The sequence below is a fragment of the Cherax quadricarinatus genome, chromosome 8, assembly GCF_038502225.1.
Source record: "Cherax quadricarinatus isolate ZL_2023a chromosome 8, ASM3850222v1, whole genome shotgun sequence".
Taxonomy (NCBI): Eukaryota; Metazoa; Arthropoda; class Malacostraca; order Decapoda; family Parastacidae; genus Cherax; species Cherax quadricarinatus.
Genome location: NC_091299.1, coordinates 25928505 through 25951412, shown reverse-complemented (window position 1 = coordinate 25951412; position 22908 = coordinate 25928505). Strand labels below are relative to the sequence as shown.

At 40.6% G+C, this 22908-nt stretch overlaps 1 protein-coding gene across 1 annotated transcript in view; it reads left to right on the top strand.

Annotated features, from left to right (window-relative positions):
• LOC128685452 (vitellogenin-2) overlaps positions 1-22427 on the top strand; it is a 219192-nt gene extending 196765 nt beyond the window's left edge. Inside the window, exons 5-8 of the mRNA XM_070082733.1 lie at positions 357-490; positions 11861-12013; positions 19640-19734; positions 21583-22427. Coding sequence (XP_069938834.1) covers positions 357-490; positions 11861-12013; positions 19640-19734; positions 21583-22291 — 1091 coding nt within the window. The 3' untranslated portion in view covers positions 22292-22427. The remainder of the gene's footprint in view (positions 1-356; positions 491-11860; positions 12014-19639; positions 19735-21582) is intronic.
• The last annotated feature ends 481 nt before the right edge of the window (positions 22428-22908 follow it).

Here is a 22908-nt window from a genome sequence, read left to right as displayed (position 1 = left end):
CTTGATGTAAGTGCTTGAAGACTCTAGTGGCTCTACGACTGTGAGTTCCTGATGACTCTTAGTGCCTGAAGAAAATGAATGCATCATTGTAACTTTACACTGATTGTTTTACCTCTACTCTGTTGATTCCCTGCTAAATTATGCACCACTGTATTATACACCACTGTATTATGCACTGCTGTTGTATGAATTGCTCCTCTAAGGAGTACCTTATGTATTTCTGAATCCTGGCATATCATTGCCTCTGTACCACAACAGTAAAATACCCTGGCTCCCCCTCCCTGTACCACTGTGAACAGTGTACCGCTGGGCCGCTGTACCCCGCGGCTGCCACTACTCCCTCGTACCGTCTACAGGCTTGTCCAAGGTGAGCAGCGCCAGCTCAAGCAGCGGAGGATCATACCGCAGTACCTGTGGTGCCAAGCTGGCCAGACCTGTCACCATCTACGCTGCCAAGAGACTTCCCCCGGGCAAGAAACTCCGCTACACGGTCAGTAACACACGAGCAAGAACCTTTTAGTATAACACGGGAAGACTCTGTGTAACACGGGAAAGAAACTCTCAGCGTAACACGGGGAAGAAACTAGTATATAACGGAGAAGAAACTATCATATAATGGGGAAGAAACTATCATATAACATGGGGAAGAAACTGTCATATAAAACAGAGTAAAACTCTGATAAAACGAGGAAGAAACTATCGTATAACACAGGAAAACTATCATATAACACGGGAAAACTATCATATAACACGGGGAAAACTATCATATAACACGGGGAAAACTATCATATAACACGGGGAAAACTATCATATAACAGGGGAAAACTATCATATAACACGGGAAAAACTATCATATAACACGGGGAAAACTATCATATAACACGGGGAAAACTATCATATAACACGGGGAAAACTATCATATAACACATGGAAACTATCATATAACATGGGGAAAACTATCATATAACACGGGGAAAACTATCATATAACACATGGAAACTATCATATAACACGGGGAAAACTATCATATAACACGGGGAAAACTATCATATAACATGGGGAAACTATCATATAACACAGGGAAAACTATCATATAACACAGGGAAACTATCATATAACACGGGGAAAACTATCATATAACACGGGGAAAACTATCATATAACACAGGGAAACTATCATATAACACGGGGAAAACTATCATATAACATGGGGAAACTATCATATAACACGGGGAAAACCATCATATAACACGGGGAAAACTATCATATAACACGGGGAAAACAATCATATAACACGGGGAAACTATCATATAACACAGGGAAACTATCATATAACACGGGGAAAACAATCATATAACACGGGGAAACTATCATATAACACGGGGAAACTATCATATAACACGGGGGAAACTATCATATAACACGGGGAAACTATCATATAACACGGGGAAAACTATCATATAACACGGGGAAAACTATCATATAACACGGGGAAAACTATCATATAACACGGGGAAAACTATCATATAACATGGGGAAACTATCATATAACACGGGGAAACTATCATATAACACGGGGAAACTATCATGTAACACTGGGAAACTATCATATAACACGGGGAAACTATCATGTAACACTGGGAAACTATCATATAACACTGGGAACCTATCATATAACACGGGAAAAACTATCATATAACACTAAGTAACTATCATATAACACTGGGAAACTATCATATAACACGGGGAAACTATCATATATCACGGGGAAACTATCATATAACACGGGGAAACTATCATATAACACGGGGAAAACTATCATATAACACGGGGAAACTATCATATAACACTGGGAAACTATCATATAACACTCGGAAACTATCATATAACACGGGAAAACTATCATATAACACGGGGAAAACTATCATATAACACGGGGAAAACTATCATATAACACAGGGAAACTATCATATAACACGGGGAAACTATCATATAACACGGGGAAAACTATCATATAACACGGGGAAACTATCATATAACACGGGGAAAACTATCATATAACACGGGGAAAACTATCATATAACACGGGGAAACTATCATATAACACGGGGAAAACTATCATATAACACGGGGAAACTATCATATAACACGGGGAAAACTATCATATAACACGGGGAAAACTATCATATAACACGGGGAAACTATCATATAACACGGGGAAAACTATCATATAACACGGGGAAAACTATCATATAACACGGGGAAACTATCATATAACACGGGGAAAACTATCATATAACACGGGGAAACTATCATATAACACGGGGAAACTATCATATAACACGGGGAAACTATCATATAACACGGGGAAAACTATCATATAACAAGGGGAAAACTATCATGTAACACGGGGAAACTATCATATAACACGGGAAAACTATCATATAACACAGGGAAAACTATCATATAACACGGGGAAAACTATCATATAACACGGGGAAACTATCATATAACACAGGAAAACTATCATATAACACGGGGAAAACTATCATATAACACGGGGAAAACTATCACATAACACGGGGAAAACTATCATATAACACGGGGAAAACTATCATATAACACGGGGAAACTATCATATAACACGGGAAAACTATCATATAACACGGGAAAACTATCATATAACACGGGGAAACTATCATATAACAAGGGAAAAATTATCATATAACACGTGGAAAACTTTCATATAACACGGGGAAACTATCATATAACACGGGGAAAACTATCATATAACACGGGGAAAACTATCATATAACACGGCGAAACTATCATATAACACGGAAAAAACTATCATATAACACGGGGAAAACTATCATATAACACGGGGACACTATCATATAACACGGAAAAAACTATCATATAACACGTGGAAAACTATCATATAACACGGGGAAACTATCATATAACACGGGGAAAACCATCATATAACACGGGGAAAACTATCATATAACACGGGGAAACTATCATATAACACGGGGAAAACTATCATATAACACGGGGAAACTATCATATAACACGGGGAAACTATCATATAACACGGGGAAAACTATCATATAACACGGGGAAAACTATCATATAACACGGGGAAACTATCATATAACACGGGGAAACTATCATATAACACGGGGAAAACTATCATATAACACGGGGAAAACTATCATATAACACGGGGAAACTATCATATAACACGGGGAAAACTATCATATAACACGGGGAAACTATCATATAACACGGGGAAAACTATCATATAACACGGGGAAAACTATCATATAACACGGGGAAAACTATCATATAACACGGGGAAAACTATCATATAACACGGGGAAACTATCATATAACACGGGGAAAACTATCATATAACACGGGGAAAACTATCATATAACACGGGGAAACTATCATATAACACGGGAAAAACTATCATATAACACGGGGAAAACTATCATGTAACACGGGGAAACTATCATATAACATGGAAAAAACTATTATGTAACACGGGGAAAACTATCATATAACACGGGGAAAACTATCATATAACACGGGGAAACTATCAGCATGGATTCACAAGAGGCCGGTCTTGTCTAACTAATTTATTAACTTTCTTCAGTAAAGCTTTTGAGGCTGTTGACCACGATAAAGAATTTGATATTATTTACTTAGATTTTAGTAAGGCTTTTGATAGAGTCCCGCACCATAGACTGTTAAAGAAAGTTGCAGCTCATGGTATTGGGGGAAAAGTGCTCTCGTGGATCAAGTCATGGCTCACTGACAGGAAGCAGAGAGTGTCCATAAATGGGGTTAAATCCGAGTGGGGATCTGTAACAAGTGGCGTTCCACAGGGATCAGTCTTGGGCCCATTGTTGTTTATAATATATATCAATGATCTTGATGAGGGAATTACTAGTGATATGAGCAAATTCGCCGATGACACAAAGATAGGTAGGATAATTGATTCAAACGTAGATGTTATGGAACTTCAGGAGGATTTAAACAAACTCTATTCTTGGTCAGAAAAGTGGCAGATGCAGTTCAATGTAGATAAATGCAAGGTTCTGAAGCTCGGGAGTGTCCATAACCCTAGCACTTATAAGTTAAATAATGTAGAACTTACCCATACAGATTGCGAAAAGGACTTGGGGGTTATGGTGAGCAGCAACCTTAAACCAAGACAGCAATGCCTAAGCGTACGTAATAAGGCAAATAGATTACTGGGATTTATATCAAGAAGTGTAAGCAACAGAAGTCCAGAGGTCATACTGCAGCTTTATACATCATTAGTAAGGCCTCACCTAGATTATGCAGCTCAGTTCTGGTCTCCGTATTACAAAATGGACATAAATTCGTTAGAAAACATTCAGCGTAGGATGACTAAATTAATACATAGCATTAGAAATCTTCCTTATGAAGAAAGATTGAAGACTCTTAAGTTACATTCACTTGTTAGACGAAGAATGAGGGGAGACCTGATCGAAGTGTATAAGTGGAAGATAGGTATTAATAAAGGGGATATTAATAAGGTCTTGAGGATGTCTCTCCAAGAGAGAACCCGCAGTAATGGATTTAAATTAGATAAGTTTAGATTTAGAAAGGACATAGGAAAGTATTGGTTTGGAAATAGGGTAGTTGATGAGTGGAACAGTCTACCTAGTTGGGTTATTGAGGCTGGGACTTTGGGTAGTTTCAAATCTAGGTTGGATAAGTACATGAGTGGGAGGGGTTGGATTTGAGTGGGACTTTCACATCAGAGCTTATTTCTTGGGTGGCATTGAAAATTGGGTTGGGTAAATGTTTTGTTAGTGGGATAAATTGTAAAGGACCTGGCTAGTATGGGCCAGCAGGCCTCCTGCAGTGTTCCTCCTTTCTTATGTTCTTATGTTCTTAACACGGGGAAACTATCATATAACACTGGGAAAACTATCATATAACACGGGGAAACTATCATATAACACGCGGAAACTATCATATAACACGCGGAAACTATCATATAACACGGGGAACCTATCATATAACACGGGGAAACTATCATATAACACGCGGAAACTATCATATAACACGGGGAAAACTATCATATAGCACGGGAAAACTATCATATAACACGGAGAAACTATCATATAACATGGGGAAAGCTATCATATAACACAGGGAAACTATCATATAACACGGGGAAACTATCATATAACACGGGGAAAACTATCATATAACACGGAGAAACTATCATATAACACGGGGAAAACTATCATATAACACGGGGAAAACTATCATATAGCACGGGAAAACTATCATATAACACGGGGAAAACTATCATATAACACGGGGAAACTATCATATAACACGGGGAAAACTATCATATAACACGGAGAAACTATCATATAACATGGGGAAAGCTATCATATAACACGGGGAAACTATCATATAACACGGGGAAACTATCATATAACACGGGGAAAACTATCATATAACACGGGGAAAACTATCATATAGCACGGGAAAACTATCATATAACACGGGGAAAACTATCATATAACACGGGGAAAACTATCATATAACACGGAGAAACTATCATATAACATGGGGAAAGCTATCATATAACACGGGGAAAACTATCATATAACACGGGAAAAACTATCATATAACACGGGGAAAACTATCATATAACACCGGGAAACTGTCATATAACACGGGAAAAACTATCATATAACACGGGGAAACTATCATATAACACGGGAAAAACTATCATATAACACGGGGAAAACTATCATGTAGCACGGGGAAACTATCATATAACACGGGGAAACTATCATATAACACAGGGAAACTATCATATAACACGGGGAAAACTATCATATAACATGGGGAAACTATCATATAACACGGGGAAACTATCATATGACACGGGGAAAACTATCATATAACACGGGGAAACTATCATATAACACTGGGAAACTATCATATAACACGGGGAAAACTATCATATAACACGGGGAAAACTATCATATAACACGGGGAAACTATCATATAACACGGGGAAACTATCATATAACACGGGGAAAACTATCATATAACACGGGGGAAACTATCATATAACACGGGGAAAACTATCATATAACACGGGGAAACTATCATATAACACGGGGAAAACTATCATATAACACGGGGAAACTATCATATAACACGGGGAAGCTATGATATAACATGGGGAAAACTATCATATAACATGGGGAAACTATCATATAACACGGGGAAAACTATCATATAACACGGGGAAACTATCATATAACACGGGGAAACTATCATATAACACGGGGAAAACTATCATATAACACGGGGAAACTATCATATAACACGGGGAAACTATCATATAACACGGGGAAACTATCATATAACACGGGGAAACTATCATATAACACGGGGAAACTATCATATAACACGGGAAAAACAATCATATAACACGGGGGAAACTATCATATAACACGGGGAAACTATCATATAACACGGGGAAACTATCATATAACACGGGGAAAACTATCATATAACACGGGGAAACTATCATATAACACGGGGAAACTATCATATAACACGGGGAAACTATCATATAACACGGGGAAAACTATCATATAACACGGGGAAACTATCATATAACATGGGGAAAACTATCATATAACACGGGGAAACTATCATATAACACGGGGAAACTATCATATAACACGGGGAAACTATCATATAACATGGGGAAGCTATGATGTAACATGGGGAAAACTATCATATAACACGGGGAAACTATCATATAACACGGGGAAAACTATCATATAACACGGGGAAACTATCATATAACACGGGGAAACTCAAATATAACATGGGGAAAACTATCATATAACACGGGGAAACTATCATATAACACGGGGAAACTATCATATAACACGGGGAAACTATCATATAACACGGGGAAACTATCATATAACACGGGGAAACTATCATATAACACGGGGAAAACTATCATATAACACGGGGAAAACTATCATATAACACGGGGAAACTATCATATAACACGGGGAAACTATCATATAACACGGGGAAAACTATCATATAACACGGGGAAACTATCATATAACAAGGGGAAACTATCATATAACACTGGGAAACTATCATATAACACGGGGAAACTATCATATAACACGGGGAAAACTATCATATAACACGGGGAAACTATCATATAACACGGGGAAACTATCATATAACACGGGGAAAACTATCATATAACACGGGGAAACTATCATGTAACACGGGGAAACTATCATATAACACGGGGAAAACTATCATATAACACGGGGAAACTATCATATAACACGGGGAAACTATCATATAACACGGGGAAAACTATCATATAACACGGGGAAACTATCATATAACACGGGGAAACTATCATATAACACGGGGAAACTATCATATAACACGGGGAAACTATCATATAACACGGGGAAACTATCATATAACACGGGGAAACTATCATATAACACGGGGAAAACTATCATATAACACTGGGAAAACTATCATACAACACTGAAAAAACATCAGTGTAACAAAATACAATGGTAAAGAGTTCTTTGATTTATGGAAGTTTAATGGTCTTTCCCCTCCATTGGATCAAACCTAATTGTCTCCCATTTTCCAGGGGCTGTTTGACTCACACGGGTTTATGCGTCACTATGAATGTAATGTGAATCACCTGTGTCTAGCACTAGATGAGAACATTCAAACCTGGGGATTGAAATGAACGGTCGTTAGGTTAAGTTAGGCTAAGTTAGCATAGGTTAGGTTAGATAGACTATTTTAGGTTTGATTAGGCTAGGTTAGATTACATTACGTTAGGCTAAGTTAGGTTAGATTAGGTTAGGCTAGGTTAGGTTAAATTAGGTTACATTAAGTTAGGCTAGGTTAAGTTAGGCTAGTTTAAGTTAGGCTAGGTTAGGTTAGGATAAGCTAGGCTAGATTAGATTCGGTTAGGCTAGGTTAGGTTAAATTCGGTTAGGTTATGTTAAGTTAGGATAAGTTAGGTTATGATAAGCTAGGATAGATTAGGTTAGGTCAATTTAAGCTAGGTTAGGTTAGATTCGGTTAGGTTATTAAGTTAGATTAGGTTTAATTAGGTTAAGTTACGTTAGGTTAGATTCGGTTAGGTAAGGTTAGGTTAAGTTAGGTTAGGTAAGGTTATTAGGTTAGGTTAGATTATTAAGTTAGGTTAGGTTAGGGTATTAGGTTAGGTTAAGGTGGGTTTGATTAAGTTAGGTTAGGGTATTAAGTTAGGTTATGTTTAGAATCAGGGCCTGATCAACCGGTCAGGTACTGACCGGCTGGTCAGGTACTGACTTTAGGTGCCTGTCCAATGCCTTCTTGAAGACTGCCAGGGGTCTATTGGTAATCCCCCTTATGTATGCTGCGAGGCAGTTGAACAGTTTTGGGTCCCTGACACTTATTGTGTTGTTTCTTATCGTGCTAGAGGCGCCCCTCCTTTTCATTGGGGGAATGTTGCATCGTCTACCGAGTCTTTTGCTTTCGTAGGGAGTGATTTTCGTGTGCAAATTTGGTACTAATCCCTCTAGGATTTTCCAAGTGTATATAATCATGTATCTCTCCCGCCTGCGTTCTAGGGAGTACAGGTTGAGGAACTTCAAGCGTTCCCAGTAACTGAGGTGTTTTATCGCAGTTATGTGTGCCGTAAAGGTCAACTATTTCACCTGCCTTGAAAAGTGTGCAGTAATATACCAGTCTAGGTAGAGTTAAGTTAGGTTATTATAGAAGTCACTATGTCTGACTGCTTGTTTAAAACTGTCTCCACTGCACCACTCACTTAACAATAAAAAGAGAATTTATGTAATAATTGACTTTCTTTTGCCTGTTATCATCCAGATAAGAAATATTCACAAATACTTTTTTCCTGGGCAATAGACGATATCGTGACTGTTATTTATAACATAAAATATTAATGGTTTCTCTCCTGGGTAAAATATACATGATGACCACAAAATATGACTTGGACGAACACTCTAGGTGATTTATAGGTATGTTAAACTATGTATGATAATTGTACTTACGTGTACCTGTACCTAGATAAACTTACTACTTACTTACACTCCACTTAGGTTAGGTTCATCAGGAAGCAGGACAAGTGTTTCCTGACGAGCTTTTGGTCACCTGACCGAGGACTTCCACTGGCTTACCAGTCTATCCCTTTAAAAATTATATATATATATATATATATATATATATATATATATATATATATATATATATATATATATATATATATATATATATATATATATATATATATATATGGAGAGGGAGCATGGACACGGGGGTCGTCCCACAGGTACTAAAAATAACAGACAGTCCCACTCCACAAAGGGGGCAGTAAAGCAACAGCAAAGAACTACAGACCAATAGCACTAACATCCCATATCATAAAAATCTTTGAAAGGGTCCATCAGTTACACAACCCAGGGCAACATGGGTTTAGAACAGGTCGCTCCTGTCTGTCTCAACTATTGGATCACTACGACAAGGTCCTAGATGCACTAGAAGACAAAAAGAATGCAGATGTATTATATACAGACTTTACAAAAGCCTTCGACAATTGTGACCTTGGCGTATTAGCGCACAAAATGCGTGCTAAAGGAATAACAGGAAAAGTCGGTCGATGGATCTATAATTTCCTCACTAACAGAACACAGAGAGTAGTCGTCAACAGAGTAAAGTCCGAGGCAGCTACGGTGAAAAGCTCTGTTCCACAAGGCACAGTACTCGCTCCCATCTTGTTCCTCATCCTTATATCCGACATAGACAAGGATGTCAGCCACAGCACCGTGTCTTCCTTTGCAGGTGACACCCGAATCTGCATGACAGTGTCTTCCATTGCAGACACTGCAAGGCTCCAGGCGGACATCAACCAAATCTTTCAGTGGGCTGCAGAAAACAATATGAAGTTCAACGATGAGAAATTTCAATTACTCAGATATGGTAAACACGAGGAAATTAAATCTTCATCAGAGTACAAAACAAATTCTGGCCACAGAATAGAGCGAAACACCAACGTCAAAGACCTGGGAGTGATCATGTCGGAGGATCTCACCTTCAAGGACCATAACATTGTATCAATCGCATCTGCTAGAAAAATGACAGGATGGATAATGAGAACCTTCAAAACTAGGGAGGCCAAGCCCAAGGTCACTTGTTCTATCTAGGCTGGAATATTGCTGCACACTAACAGCACCTTTCAAGGCAGGTGAAATTGCTGACCTAGAAAATGTACAGAGAACCTTCACGGCGTGCATAACGGAGATAAAACACCTCAATTACTGGGAGCGCTTGAAGTTCCTAAACCTGTATTCCCTGGAACGCAGGCGGGAGAGATACATGATTATATACACTTGGAAAATCCTAGAGGGACTAGTACCGAACTTGCACACGAAAATCACTCACTACGAAAGCAAAAGACTTGGCAGACGATGCAACATCCCCCAATGAAAAGCAGGGGTGTCACTAGCACGTTAAGAGACCATACAATAAGTGTCAGGGGCCCGAGACTGTTCAACTGCCTCCCAGCATACATAAGGGGGATTACCAACAGACCCCTGGCAGTCTTCAAGCTGGCACTGGACAAGCACCTAAAGTCGGTTCCTGACCAGCCGGGCTGTGGCTCGTACGTTGGTTTGCGTGCAGCCAGCAGTAACAGCCTGGTTGATCAGGCTCTGATCCACCAGGAGGCCTGGTCACAGACCGAGCCGCGGGGGCGTTGACCCCCGGAACTCTCTCCAGGTAAACTCCAGGTATTATTATTATTATTATTAAAGATTCGCCGGTATTCTCCGGCCCGGGCCTTTTCCAAGTGGTGGCCCGGCCTTGGCTCCCTCTTTAGGGAGTATCTGAGACCTAAGTCTGCCATGGGAGGAGGCACAAGTACCTCCTCATCTTTGGGACCAACTGTCCCCAGGCCTAGCCACAAGCTAGACCTCTCTGGTCTGCCATCCCCGCCCCAAGAAGGCTAATGGGAATGACAGTCTTGTGAGCTGCAAGCCCGGGTTCAGGCACCTAGCCTGCCCTAGAAGGGCTGGGCATGGTGTCGATGATATATATATATATATATATATATATATATATATATATATATATATATATATATATATATATATATATATATATATATATATATATATATATATATATATATATATATATATATATATATATATATATATATATATATATATATATATATATATATATATATATTGTATGGTTAACACTGGTGTACCTATTATTGTGCACTGATCCTATGTTTGTAAAGTTAAATAATTCAGTTTACCTTATTTCTAGTGTATCCCCTTTTATTGCAATTGATTTTCACACAGTTGAATCACTTAACTGTTTTAATTCTGAAGGCTATGATCATGACTGATTTGTACTATCTTAATAATAATAATAATAATAATAATAATAATAATAATAATAATAATAATAATAATAATAATAATAATAATAATAATAATAATAATAATAATAATAACTATAATGGTAGAGTATTACAAGGACCCCAATGAAAACAAGTTACTGTGTCTGACTCTTTTAGTACTATCCTGAAGGGTAATTTACACATATTACTACGTATAACAGTTGTACTCACTTAAATCTGTGTAACCTTACTCATGTGTACCTGTACCTAAAAGAACTTAAATAATAATATTTTTTTACTCTAAAATTATAAATATTACCCCTAAAATTATATGTGACGGGTATGATGGTTTTTTCAGGTGTCGAGCAAGAGTGGAGCGCGGAGCAAGGAGCCGCTCAAGGGAGGACTCCCACAAATTAGAATCGACGAGTACCAGGAGCCAGCGTGTCGACCTCCTCCCATCTCCCGTCCTCCCAGGGTTCACATAAGAGAGAATAAGGTGGCTCCTCAGGTGAATAGGGAGTACCTGCTTCGTGTGCACTTTACCTTGTTGTTACACTCTAAAATTCACATGAAAATAATCTTTTCTAACATGAAATCGGCATAAAGAGTAATGTTTGTCTCTCAGATATTGTTTGACTAAAACACAGGATGTATACACTGAGAGGTGTATACGCTGAGATATTGCTTAAACCCTTATATTAGGGATTAACGTATACTTGTTTGGTGGTGAAAAAGAGTGACTTTAAACTCTAGTTATCAACCAACCTTGATTAAAACCCTCTCATGTACCAAACAAGTTTACCTAAATCAAAAGAACTACCTTCGCGTTAATGTAAATTACTTATACATTAGTGTAATCTCATGTTAATATTATTATTATTATTAAAGATTCGCCGGCATTCTCCCGGCCCGGGCCTTTTCCAAGTGGTGGCCCGGCCTTGGCTCCCTGTCTAGGGAGTGTCTGAGACTTAAGTCTCCCATGGGAGGAGGTACAAGTACCCCCTCATCTTTGAGGCCAACTGTCCCCAGGCCTAGCCTCATTCCCCGCCCTCACGGGGCTCGTAGGGAGTAGCTAGGCCTCTGTTGTCTGCTATCCTCGCCCAAAGGGGGCTAATGGGAATGGCAGGCTTGTGAGCTGCAAGCTCTGGCTCTGGCACCTACCCTGCCCTAGAAGGGCTGAGCATGGTGTTGATGCATGTTAATAAATGAAAAGTATTACCCAAGAAAATCTACCTTTACATTTTAGACATGTGAATTGACAGTATTACATCTTGTAGACCTGACATTTTTATATTCAACTGGTTTTAATTTTCCCATTAACTTAATATCGCCTGTGAACAGAGATACATTGGACTTCTGAGATATCGTTCACATATGGAAGAAACAGTACCGACCCTGGTGGAACCCTTGCTCCTTCCACTAGTTCATTCTCATACGTCTTCGTGGACAATCTCTTTATCTCCTTGCTATCGATATTATTTGGTCCACTGTAGTGTCTTTTCTACTTGTCTTCTCCCTTAATTTCTTCCCCAGCTTTTCTTCTAGAGCTTTTATATTATATTATTCATAATTGACTTACATGGTGTGCTTGTCAACGATACTGGCTTGTAGTCATGTCCCGTTGCCTTCGAGGTATAAAGGCCTCTCTTTCTCCTTCACTTTCGTGTGTATGGTGTCCAGTATCTGTTATTCCTCTTCCCACAGAGAACCTTCCTTATCTTACATCAGTTATTCAGTTCCTCCTAAACTTTCTTGTCGTTTCTTCTGAGCTCCTCTCCATTTTTTTTCAGCCTTATTACCTGATCATTTCCATCTGATGTGACGTGTAACAGATAAGTTCAGCTTTGGCTTTTCCTTCCATGTCATTTTCAAATTGATACTCAGCCTCTTGTCTCACCTGTACGTGTTTATTTTTGGCTCTTTGGCAGATTTCTGTGTCAGAGAGTATCTCTGGGTGACCCACAAGCTCTCTCTCTGCTCTTACCATTCTCTTTTCTATCTGGGTATAATATTGCTCGTCCTTTCAGTACTGTATGACTAGGTACTCCATTATCCAATTTGATATTTTTTCTTACAGTTCTTGTCCCGTAGCTCGGTTGGTAGAGGACTCAGCTCACACACTGAGGCCAGTGGTTCGATCCCCGGTACGGATGTTCACCTAGCAATAAAATGGGTGTTAGTCGACTGGTTTGGGTCTCATCCTGAGGACAGAATTGACCTAATTTTCCCGAAATGCTCTGCACAACCTGGGGCTTTCAATGTAGTGTGATGTCAACTTTAGTCTTGTAGAAAAAAGATTATTATTATTATTATTATTATTATTATTATTATTATTATTATTATTATTATTATTATTATTATTATTATTATTATTATTATTATTATTATTATTACTATTATTATTATTATTATTATTATTATTATTATTATTATTATTATTATTATTATTATTATTATTATTATTATTATTATTATTATTATTATTATTATTACTATTATTATTATTATTATTATTATTATTATTATTATTATTACTATTATTATTATTATTATTATTATTATTATTATTATTACTATTATTATTATTGTTATTATTATTATTATTATTACTATTATTATTATTATTATTATTATTATTATTACTATTATTATTATTATTATTATTATTATTATTATTATTATTATTATTACTATTATTATTATTATTATTATTATTATTATTATTATTATTATTATTATTATTATTACTGTACTGTATTCAGGAATTCCCTCATAGTTTCCTTTTCAACAGTCTGGTTTCTTCCTTCACTGGTTTCCAATTAGCAGTGCCTCTCCTCTCCTCTCTCCTCTCTCCTCTCCCTTCTCTGTTTCCTCATTCTTCCTTGTATCTCTTATCATCTCATTATCTCCATGAGAGTTATGATGATTGCTTCTGTTGTTCCTTCCTATAATTCGTCACTCTTGCTTGATACTCCATCAGCATTTATGCAGTATACCTGGAATTTCTCTTCTGGTTTGCAGTGTTAGTTACCAGTTGTCAAAGGCACTTGTCTTGTTGCAAACCTTTGTACTTTCTCTAACTTCTTGACGTGCTTGACCAGGTGTGGGTGTGTGTGTGTGTGTGTGTGTGTGTGTGTGTGTGTGTGTGAGGGGGGTGGGGTGAATATGTACGGGTGTATACATGTGTCTGTGAATATGTATGTGTGTGTGTATATATGTGTCTGTGTGGGGTGTATGTATACGTGCATATTTGCGTACGTGTATGTATGTGTGAATATAAGGATGGATGTGTGTATATACGTATGCGTGTGTGCTTACCTATTTGTACTTACCATTTCATGGTTGTAGGGGTTGATTCTCAGCTCCTGGCCCCGCCTCTTAACTTTACACTATTTAGGTTCACTCCCTCTGAGCCTCATGGGCACTATCGTACCAGTTCTTAAAACTATGTATGGAGTCTGCCTCCACCACTCCCTCATCAAAATCATTCCGCTTCCCCATCACTCTGAGACTGAAGAAATGCTTCCTAACATCCTTCTAGCTGGGCTGTGACTTTAACTTCCAGTTATGTCTAAGAGTTCTCATCTCTTACCTCTCAAGCAGTCTATCTTCGTCTATCTTCGTATATCTTATCAGTTTCCCTGAGTATTTTGTTTGTAGTTATCATGTCCCCCAAGTTCTTTTGTCCTCCAGTGTTATTAGGTCCGATTCCCTTAGCTTCTCCTGGTATCTCATGACCCTTAACTCAAGAACAACTTAAGAACAACCCTTGTTGCATACTTCTACACTTTCTCCAGTTTCTTAAAACGTTTTTTAGATGCGAGGTCCATACTGGTGCTGCGTACTCCAAGATGGGTGTATTATATAAAGGACCCTGAATGACTGTTTGTTGAGATTTTTGAAGGCTACTCTTAGATATGCCAGACGAGCATTAGCTGATGTGAACCTTTGGTGATATACCTGGCGCTATGCTTACCCCTAGGTCTTCCTTTTTGAATGAAGTCTGCAGCCTCTGTCCCTCTAGTCTATACCTCGTTTCCGGTCGTCTTGTTCATTCCCAAGTCTTCATGACCGTGCATTCATTGGTGTTAAATTCAAGCAACCAGTTACCTGACCAATCTTGCAGTTTGTGTAGATCCCTTTGAAGCCTTTCCTTGTCTCCTCTGTTATTATTCTCTTCATTAGTTTCACATCATCAGCGAACAGGGATATATCTGAATCAGTGCTATTCGCAATGTCATTCACATATACCAGAAACAGTACTGGTCTTAGTAGCGATCCTTGCGGAACCCCGCTAGTTAATCTTTCCCATTCCGACATCTCTGTCCTGACAGTCATTTTTACTTCCCTCCCTTAAGATGCTCTTTGATCCTCTCCTGAATGACCTTCATTCTCTCCTGAATCTTAAGTTTTTGGTCCCGCCTGTGTGTGTGTGTGTGTGTGTGTGTGTGTGTGTGTGTGTGTGTGTGTACTCTCACCTAGTTGTACACACCTAGTTGTGGTTGCATGGGTCGAGTCATAGCTCCTGGCCCCGCCTCTTCACTGGCCGCTACTGGGCCACTCTCCCTGCATCATGAGCTTTATCATACCTCTGCTTAAAGCTATGTATGGATCCTGCCTCCACTACATCGCTTCCCAAACTGTTCCACTTCCTGACTACTCTGTGACTAAAGAAATACTTCCTAACATCCCTGTGATTCATCTATGTCTTCAACTTCCAACTGTGTCTCATTGTTGCAGAGTCCCATCTCTGGAACATCCTGTCTCTGTCCACCTTGTCAATTCCTCTCGGTACTTTATCTGTCGTTATCATGTCCCTCCTATCCCTCCTGTCCTCCAGTGTCGCCAGGTTGATTTCCCTTAACCTCTCCTCGTAGGACATACCTCTTAGCTCTGGGACTAGTCTTGTTGCAAACCTTTGCACTTTCTCTAGTTTCTTTACGTGCTTGGCTAGGTGTGGGTTCCAGACTGGTGCCGCATACTCCAATATGGGCCTAACGTACACGGTGTACAGGGTCCTGAACGATTCCTTATTAAGATATCGGAATGATGTTCTGAGGTTTGCTAGGCGCCCATATGCTGCAGCAGTTATTTGGTTGATGTGCGCTTCAGAAGATGTGCCTGGTGTTATACTCACCCCAAGATCTTTTTCCTTGAGTGAGGTTTTTGCCTCCCTGCACCTTTGGGTGAACCATGGGCTCATCCTGGCTTTGTCATTATTCCTGTTACCCTTGAGTACAAACCTCTCCTCAGCTTCCTTGCATATTGTTGTCACGTATTCCATCATCTCCTTCAGTAACTTCCCTGCCAGTTCTGTCCCACTGAACCCCGTTCAGGAAGTTCTTCATTCCCGTGTAGTCCCCTTTCTTGTAGTTTGGCTTCATTCGTCCGGCTTTTCCTGCTTCCCCCTCCACTTGTAACTACTGTTTATTAGAATCTTTAAACCACATGATCGCTGGCCCCAGGGGGTCTTTCATATATGATGTCTTCAATATCTGCACTACTCCAGATGAATACTAGGTCCAGTCTTGCTGGTTCATCCTCTCCTCTCTCTCTGGTAGTGTCTCTTACGTGTTGGTACATGAAGTTTTCCAGTACCACCTCCATCATCTTAGCCCTCCATGTATCTTGGCCCCCATGTGGCTCCAAGTTCTCCCAATCGATTTCCTTGTGGTCGAAGTCACCCATGACCAGTAGCTCTGCCCTGCTCGCATGAGCCCTTCATAACACTTTAGCCAGCGTGTCAACCTTCCCTCTATTACTCTCATCATACTCTTATCTTGGCCTCCTGCTGTTCTGTGATGTGGTCTGCGTGTGCGTGTGTATATGTGTCAGCTTGTGCGATTGTATGTGTCTGCGTGTGTGTGTGAGTGGGTACTCACCTAATTGTGGTTGCAGGGGCCGATACTCAGCTCCTGGCCCCGCCTCTTCACCGACCGCTACTAGGTCCTCTCTCCCCCTGCTCCATGAGCTTTATCATACCTCGTCTTAAAACTATGTATAGTTCCTGCCTCCACTACATCGCTTGCCAGACTGTTCCACTTCCTAACTACACTATGACTGAAGAAATACTTCCTAACATCGCTTTGATTCATCTGAGTCTTCGGCTTCCAATTGTGACCCCTTGTTTCTGTGTCCCATCTCTGGAACATCCTGTCTCTGTCCACCTTGTCTATTCCACGCAGTATTTTGTATGTCGTTATCATGTCTCCCCTGACCCTCCTGTCCTCCAGTGTTGTCAGACCGATTTCCCTTAACCTTTCTTCATAGGACATTCCCCTTAGTTCTGGGACTAGCTTTGTTGCAAACCTTTGAACTTTCTCTAATTTATTGACGTGTTTGACCAGATGTGGGTTTCAAACTGGTGCTGCGTACTCCAGTATGGGCCTGACGTACACAGTGTATAAAGTCTTGAACGATTCCTTACTGAGGTACCGGAACGCTATTCTCAGGTTTGCCAAGCGCCCATATGCCGCAGCAGTTATCTGGTTAATGTGTGCTTCTGGCGATGTACTCGGTATTATACTCACTCCTAGGTCTTTCTCCTTGAGTGAGGTTTGCAGCCTTTGACCTCCTAGCCTATACTCTGTCTGCGGTCTTCTTTGCCCTCCTCCGATCTTCATGACTGTGCATTTGGGGGGGTTAAATTCTAGGAGCCAGTTTCTGGACCGCACATCCAGCCTGTCCAGGTCTCTTTGTAGACCTCTCTGGTACGCGTTTGATTTAATTCTCCTCATTAACTTCACGTCATCTGCAAATAGGGACACTTCTGAATCTATCCCTTTCGTCATGTCGTTCACATATACCAAGAATAGCACTGGTCCCAGGACTGACCCCTGTGGGACCCCGCTCGTCACTGGCGCCCACTGTGATACCTCATCACGGACCATGACTCGCTGTTGCCTCCCTGTTAGGTATTCTCTGATCCATTGCAGTGCCCTTCCTGTTATACGTGCCTGTTCCTCTAGCTTTTGTACTATTCTCTTGTGAGGAACTGTGTCGAAGGCCTTCTTGCAGTCCAAGAAAATGCAATCAACCCACCCCTCCCTCTCATTTCTTACTTCAGTTACCTTGTCATAAAATTCTAGTAGGTTTGTGACACAGGATTTGCCTTTCATGAATCCATGCTGGCTGTCGTTTATAATCTTGTTCCGCTCCAGGTGCTCCACCATTCTCCTCCTGATAATCTTTTCCAAGACTTTGCATACTATACATGTCAGTGACACTGGTCTATAATTTCTGTATTCCTTCTTAAAGATGGGGACTACATTTGCCTTCTTCCATACTTCAGGTAGTTGCCCAGTTTCAAGGGAAGTGTTGAAGATTTTGGTTAGTGGCACATGCAGTGTCCCTGCTCCCTCTCTAAGGACCCATGGAGAGATGTTGTCCGGTCCCACCGCCTTTGAGGTATCAAGGTTACTTAGGAGCTTCTCCACCTCCTCCTCAGTTGTGTGTAATTCATCCAACACTTGTTGGTATATCCGATGTTGCTGTACCCCACTGTTTTGTCTTCCTGTTGTCCCTTCAGCCTCCACTGTAAATACTTCCTGAAATCTCATGTTGAGCTCCTCACATACCTCCTGGTCGTTTCTTGTGAGCTCCCCACCTTCCTTTCTCAGCCTGATTACCTGGTCCTTGACTGTTGTCTTCCTCCTGATGTGGCTGTAGAGTAGTCTCGGATCAGACTTCACTTTCGATGCTATGTCATTTTCATACTGCCGCTGCGCCTCCCTCCTTATCTGTGCATACTCGTTTCTGGCTCGTCGACTAATCTCTTTATTCTTCCGAGTCCTTTGCCTTCTGTACGTTTTCCATTCTCTAGAGCACTTAGTTTTTGCCTCCCTGCACTTTCGGGTAAACCAAGGGCTCGTTCTGTCCTTCCCGTTATTTCTGTTACCCTTAGGAACAAACCTTTCCTCTGCCTCCTTGCATTTTGTTGTTACAAAGTCCATCATTTCGTTTACTGATTTTCCTACCAACTCCTGTTCCCACTGTGTGTGTGTGTGTGTGTGTGTGTGTGTGTGTGTGTGTGTGTGTGTGTGTGTGTGTGTGTGTGTGTGTGTGTGTTTAAACTCTCTGTATAATTAACTTCTGAAAAAGACGACCAGAGTCCCAACAAAGTATGTGTTCGCAGGAGACGATGGGTCGGCTGCCCACCATCAAGGAGTACACAGAGTTCATCACTGAGAAGGAACTGGAGAAAGAGAAGTCTTGCTCCACCAGAATAAGGTAAAGTTATGACATGGAAGGTCCACCCCCGTCTAGTTTGTCCAGTTCACTGTCAACATTAGTTCCTGCAGGCCATTTTGTTCCTAGATGAGAGAGGCCAAGCACTTTAGCATTCATTCCCTTTAGTTTACTCACGTACACAAATTATATGACATTTATTTTTGCAATTATTAATATGATGTACAAACATACTTACGGGTGCTCCAGGATTCATACAATGTATCATGTATATGCACAGTTCTTCACCAAAGTTTACTCAGTTGCTCAACAAGCTCTCCTTGTGGCCTATGCAGGGCTTTGTAAGACAATGGAAGGCGAGGGGAGAGTGAGAGGGTAACTCCTGCAAACCGTTCACCATCTGGGTTCTGGCGAACTCTTGATGCTACCAGAAAAAGAGTTAAGTGGTTGCCGGGGTCGATTCAGTGTTCAGTGTTGGAACATTAAACCTCTACACTACCTCTGTCACAACTTCCATTAATACTGCTTGTCTGCGCTCAAACTTCTCGGCTCATGGTTGTCGTGCGCTCACATCTTGTGTAGGTACACACAGATGCACAGTAATGTTTACAGAGTTCATCTTGTGTCTCTTTCAGGAGACGGTTGTCACTTTACCTGAGAGCATTATACTCCCAGACATAGCTAGAAGTCATATTCACCTCAGGAGTTATATTTTTTGGTGTGATATATTTATAAACAGGCTATATATACGTCCAACAAAAGCAAGGAAATTCTGCAGCTTTCACAATATAACACGTAAATAAAGAACGGTCACTTTTTTTACTGTTTCACGTATCATTTGGAAATTTCCTGAGAGGTGTGTACAGTGACTGCCACATAGTGGCAATTACTCTTTTTTTTAAATGAAGACATAAAGACATTCCCGTTACCGTAAATATCTCGATTTACAACAAGAAACTGTTCCTTATTTCTCAAAAACGTTTTCTTGATGCAAGTTAAACAGCTCCCCACTCAACAGATTCAGTCACTGTCCCCTTAACAGGTTCAGCTACTGCCCTAATTACCAAGTTCAATCAGTGTCTCCCCCAGGAAGTTCAGCTACTGCACTAGTTAGTAAGTTCAACCAATACCTCCCTGAAGGTCGGTCACTGCCCGTCTCTATACGACTCACACAGCAACACAGGAGAACACAGACTCAGAGTGAAGCTGCAGAATAACCTTTCACTTGTTCACTCTTAGAGAGACTTTCCGGTTCGTAGCATGGAGCATGAGTTTGTTACCATTCTTAAGATTTTTCACCACCACCACTACCACCACCACCACCATCACTACTACTACTACTACTACTACTACTAATACCACCACTCACAGCATGAAGCAGTCTTACGAGCCGCCTCCCTTCCATACTCATTGACGTTCTTCTAATAATCACTGTAGTTTCTCCCACTCTTAATAAATGCACTTTTTTTAAATAATTGGAATTCCGTTGTTGTTTCACTGTGATAAAAAAAGTTAAAACTCACATTTCGTGTATATTAAAAAGCTATTTTTTTAAATTGATCCTTTTTCTGATCTGCATATGCATTTTTGTGAGCATAGTCCGGATGCCCCTTAGAAAATGATTCACGCACCTATGTCTTCAATATTAACAATGCTTATAATCCGATAAAACATGTAAAAACATTCACTTAGTATTGTAGGTTAATGGTTGATACGTAATTACTGTACCGAGTTAAGAAAGCTAGTGTTGATAAAAAAATATGAGAGATTATGAATGTTTTTTTAATCCACTAGAAGGTAGAGATTTCTGTGTTTCTGTTAAAGCAGTGAGGGAACACCTGCCTCGGTCTCTCCCACCCACCATAACTAACACTGACTTTCCCTGTGCAGGTGTGCCCAAAAACTAGTGAGCCAGATCGAGCAGCATCACGGTGTTTCTCCACGGATGCCCAGCCCATCCTCATCGCCTTCCCCGTCTCCGGCCAGGTCCCCTACAGCCATGGCTGCAGTTGTGGCGGTGACAGCTGTAGCCGTTCCTGCAGGGGGCAGTGGGGCGTCAGTTAGTAGCCTGCACGACCGGGTCATCTCTAGGTCCCCGTCAGCGTCCCCATCTGAAGCATCCAGTACAAGGAGCACTCCTGACAAGCAGTCTCTTGTTGGCATGGGTCGCAGAGCGTCGTCAAGCTCTGCGTCTTCACTCAAAAGCAATCTTTCCCTCGCCAGCAGCACCTCCGTCAGAAGTAACTCCTCGGTACACAGTAACACTTCGTATAAGAGCGCCTCCTCTGTAAAGAGCGCCTCCTCCGTCAAGAGTGGCGTATCTGTAAAGAGCGGAATGTCCAGTAAAAGTTCAGTGTCGACGAGAAGCAATGCCTCCACCAAGAGCACCACATCAGGCAAGAGCACAGGCACTGTCAAGTCGAACAAGTCGACCAACTCGAAAAAGAAAGAAGCCGATACTAAAGGAGTGAGAAGAAAGGAAAATAGTGATAAGAAAACTGAGACAAATGATAAAAGAGTGAAACAAACAAAGGGGGAGAGCAAGATCAAGGCGCTCAAGAAAAGATTTGAAGGTAAAGAATATCAAAGATTACAATAGTGGCAACAAAAGCTTTTCACATTAGTGGAGGTACGTTGCTCAGTGCAAAATATATGTTATAACACATGTGTTGGAGTGTGATGAGTGGGCTATGGTTGTGAGAGAGTCTCTCCTCCAGGGGGCGCTGACCCCGCTTGACCTAGCCACTTGCTCAGACTCGTGGGCAACAAGGGTCACTCGTAGTGTAGGCATCGCAATACATATCTTTCTCGTTCGTGTGTTCGTTATACAGTACATTATGTAAGTCAAGTGGAGTACTGCCTGTACTCCTCCCTTGCTCCTCGCCTTCAGTCGAGTCTTGGTAATGAGAGTTCCTGTAAGGAACAGTAATTTGTGTTCCCTGCGAGGGACGGTGGAAAGCTTCTCTGCTCCATCAGGCACAGCTGCCACACGCTTACACTCACAGCTTTATAAGTCCAAACACTCGAGCGAGACTGCCGCAATAATACATGTTGAAAGCATATTTTTATTAACAAACCTTGGTGCATTGACTTGGACAGACCCTGGAGGTGATTTCGATGATCTTACCGTTGGTCGAAAATAGACCTTGTATTTGTTTTCCTTTGTGAAGTGTAGCCCCCTCAACGGGGAAGTGAACAGTTCTTCCATTTGTAAGG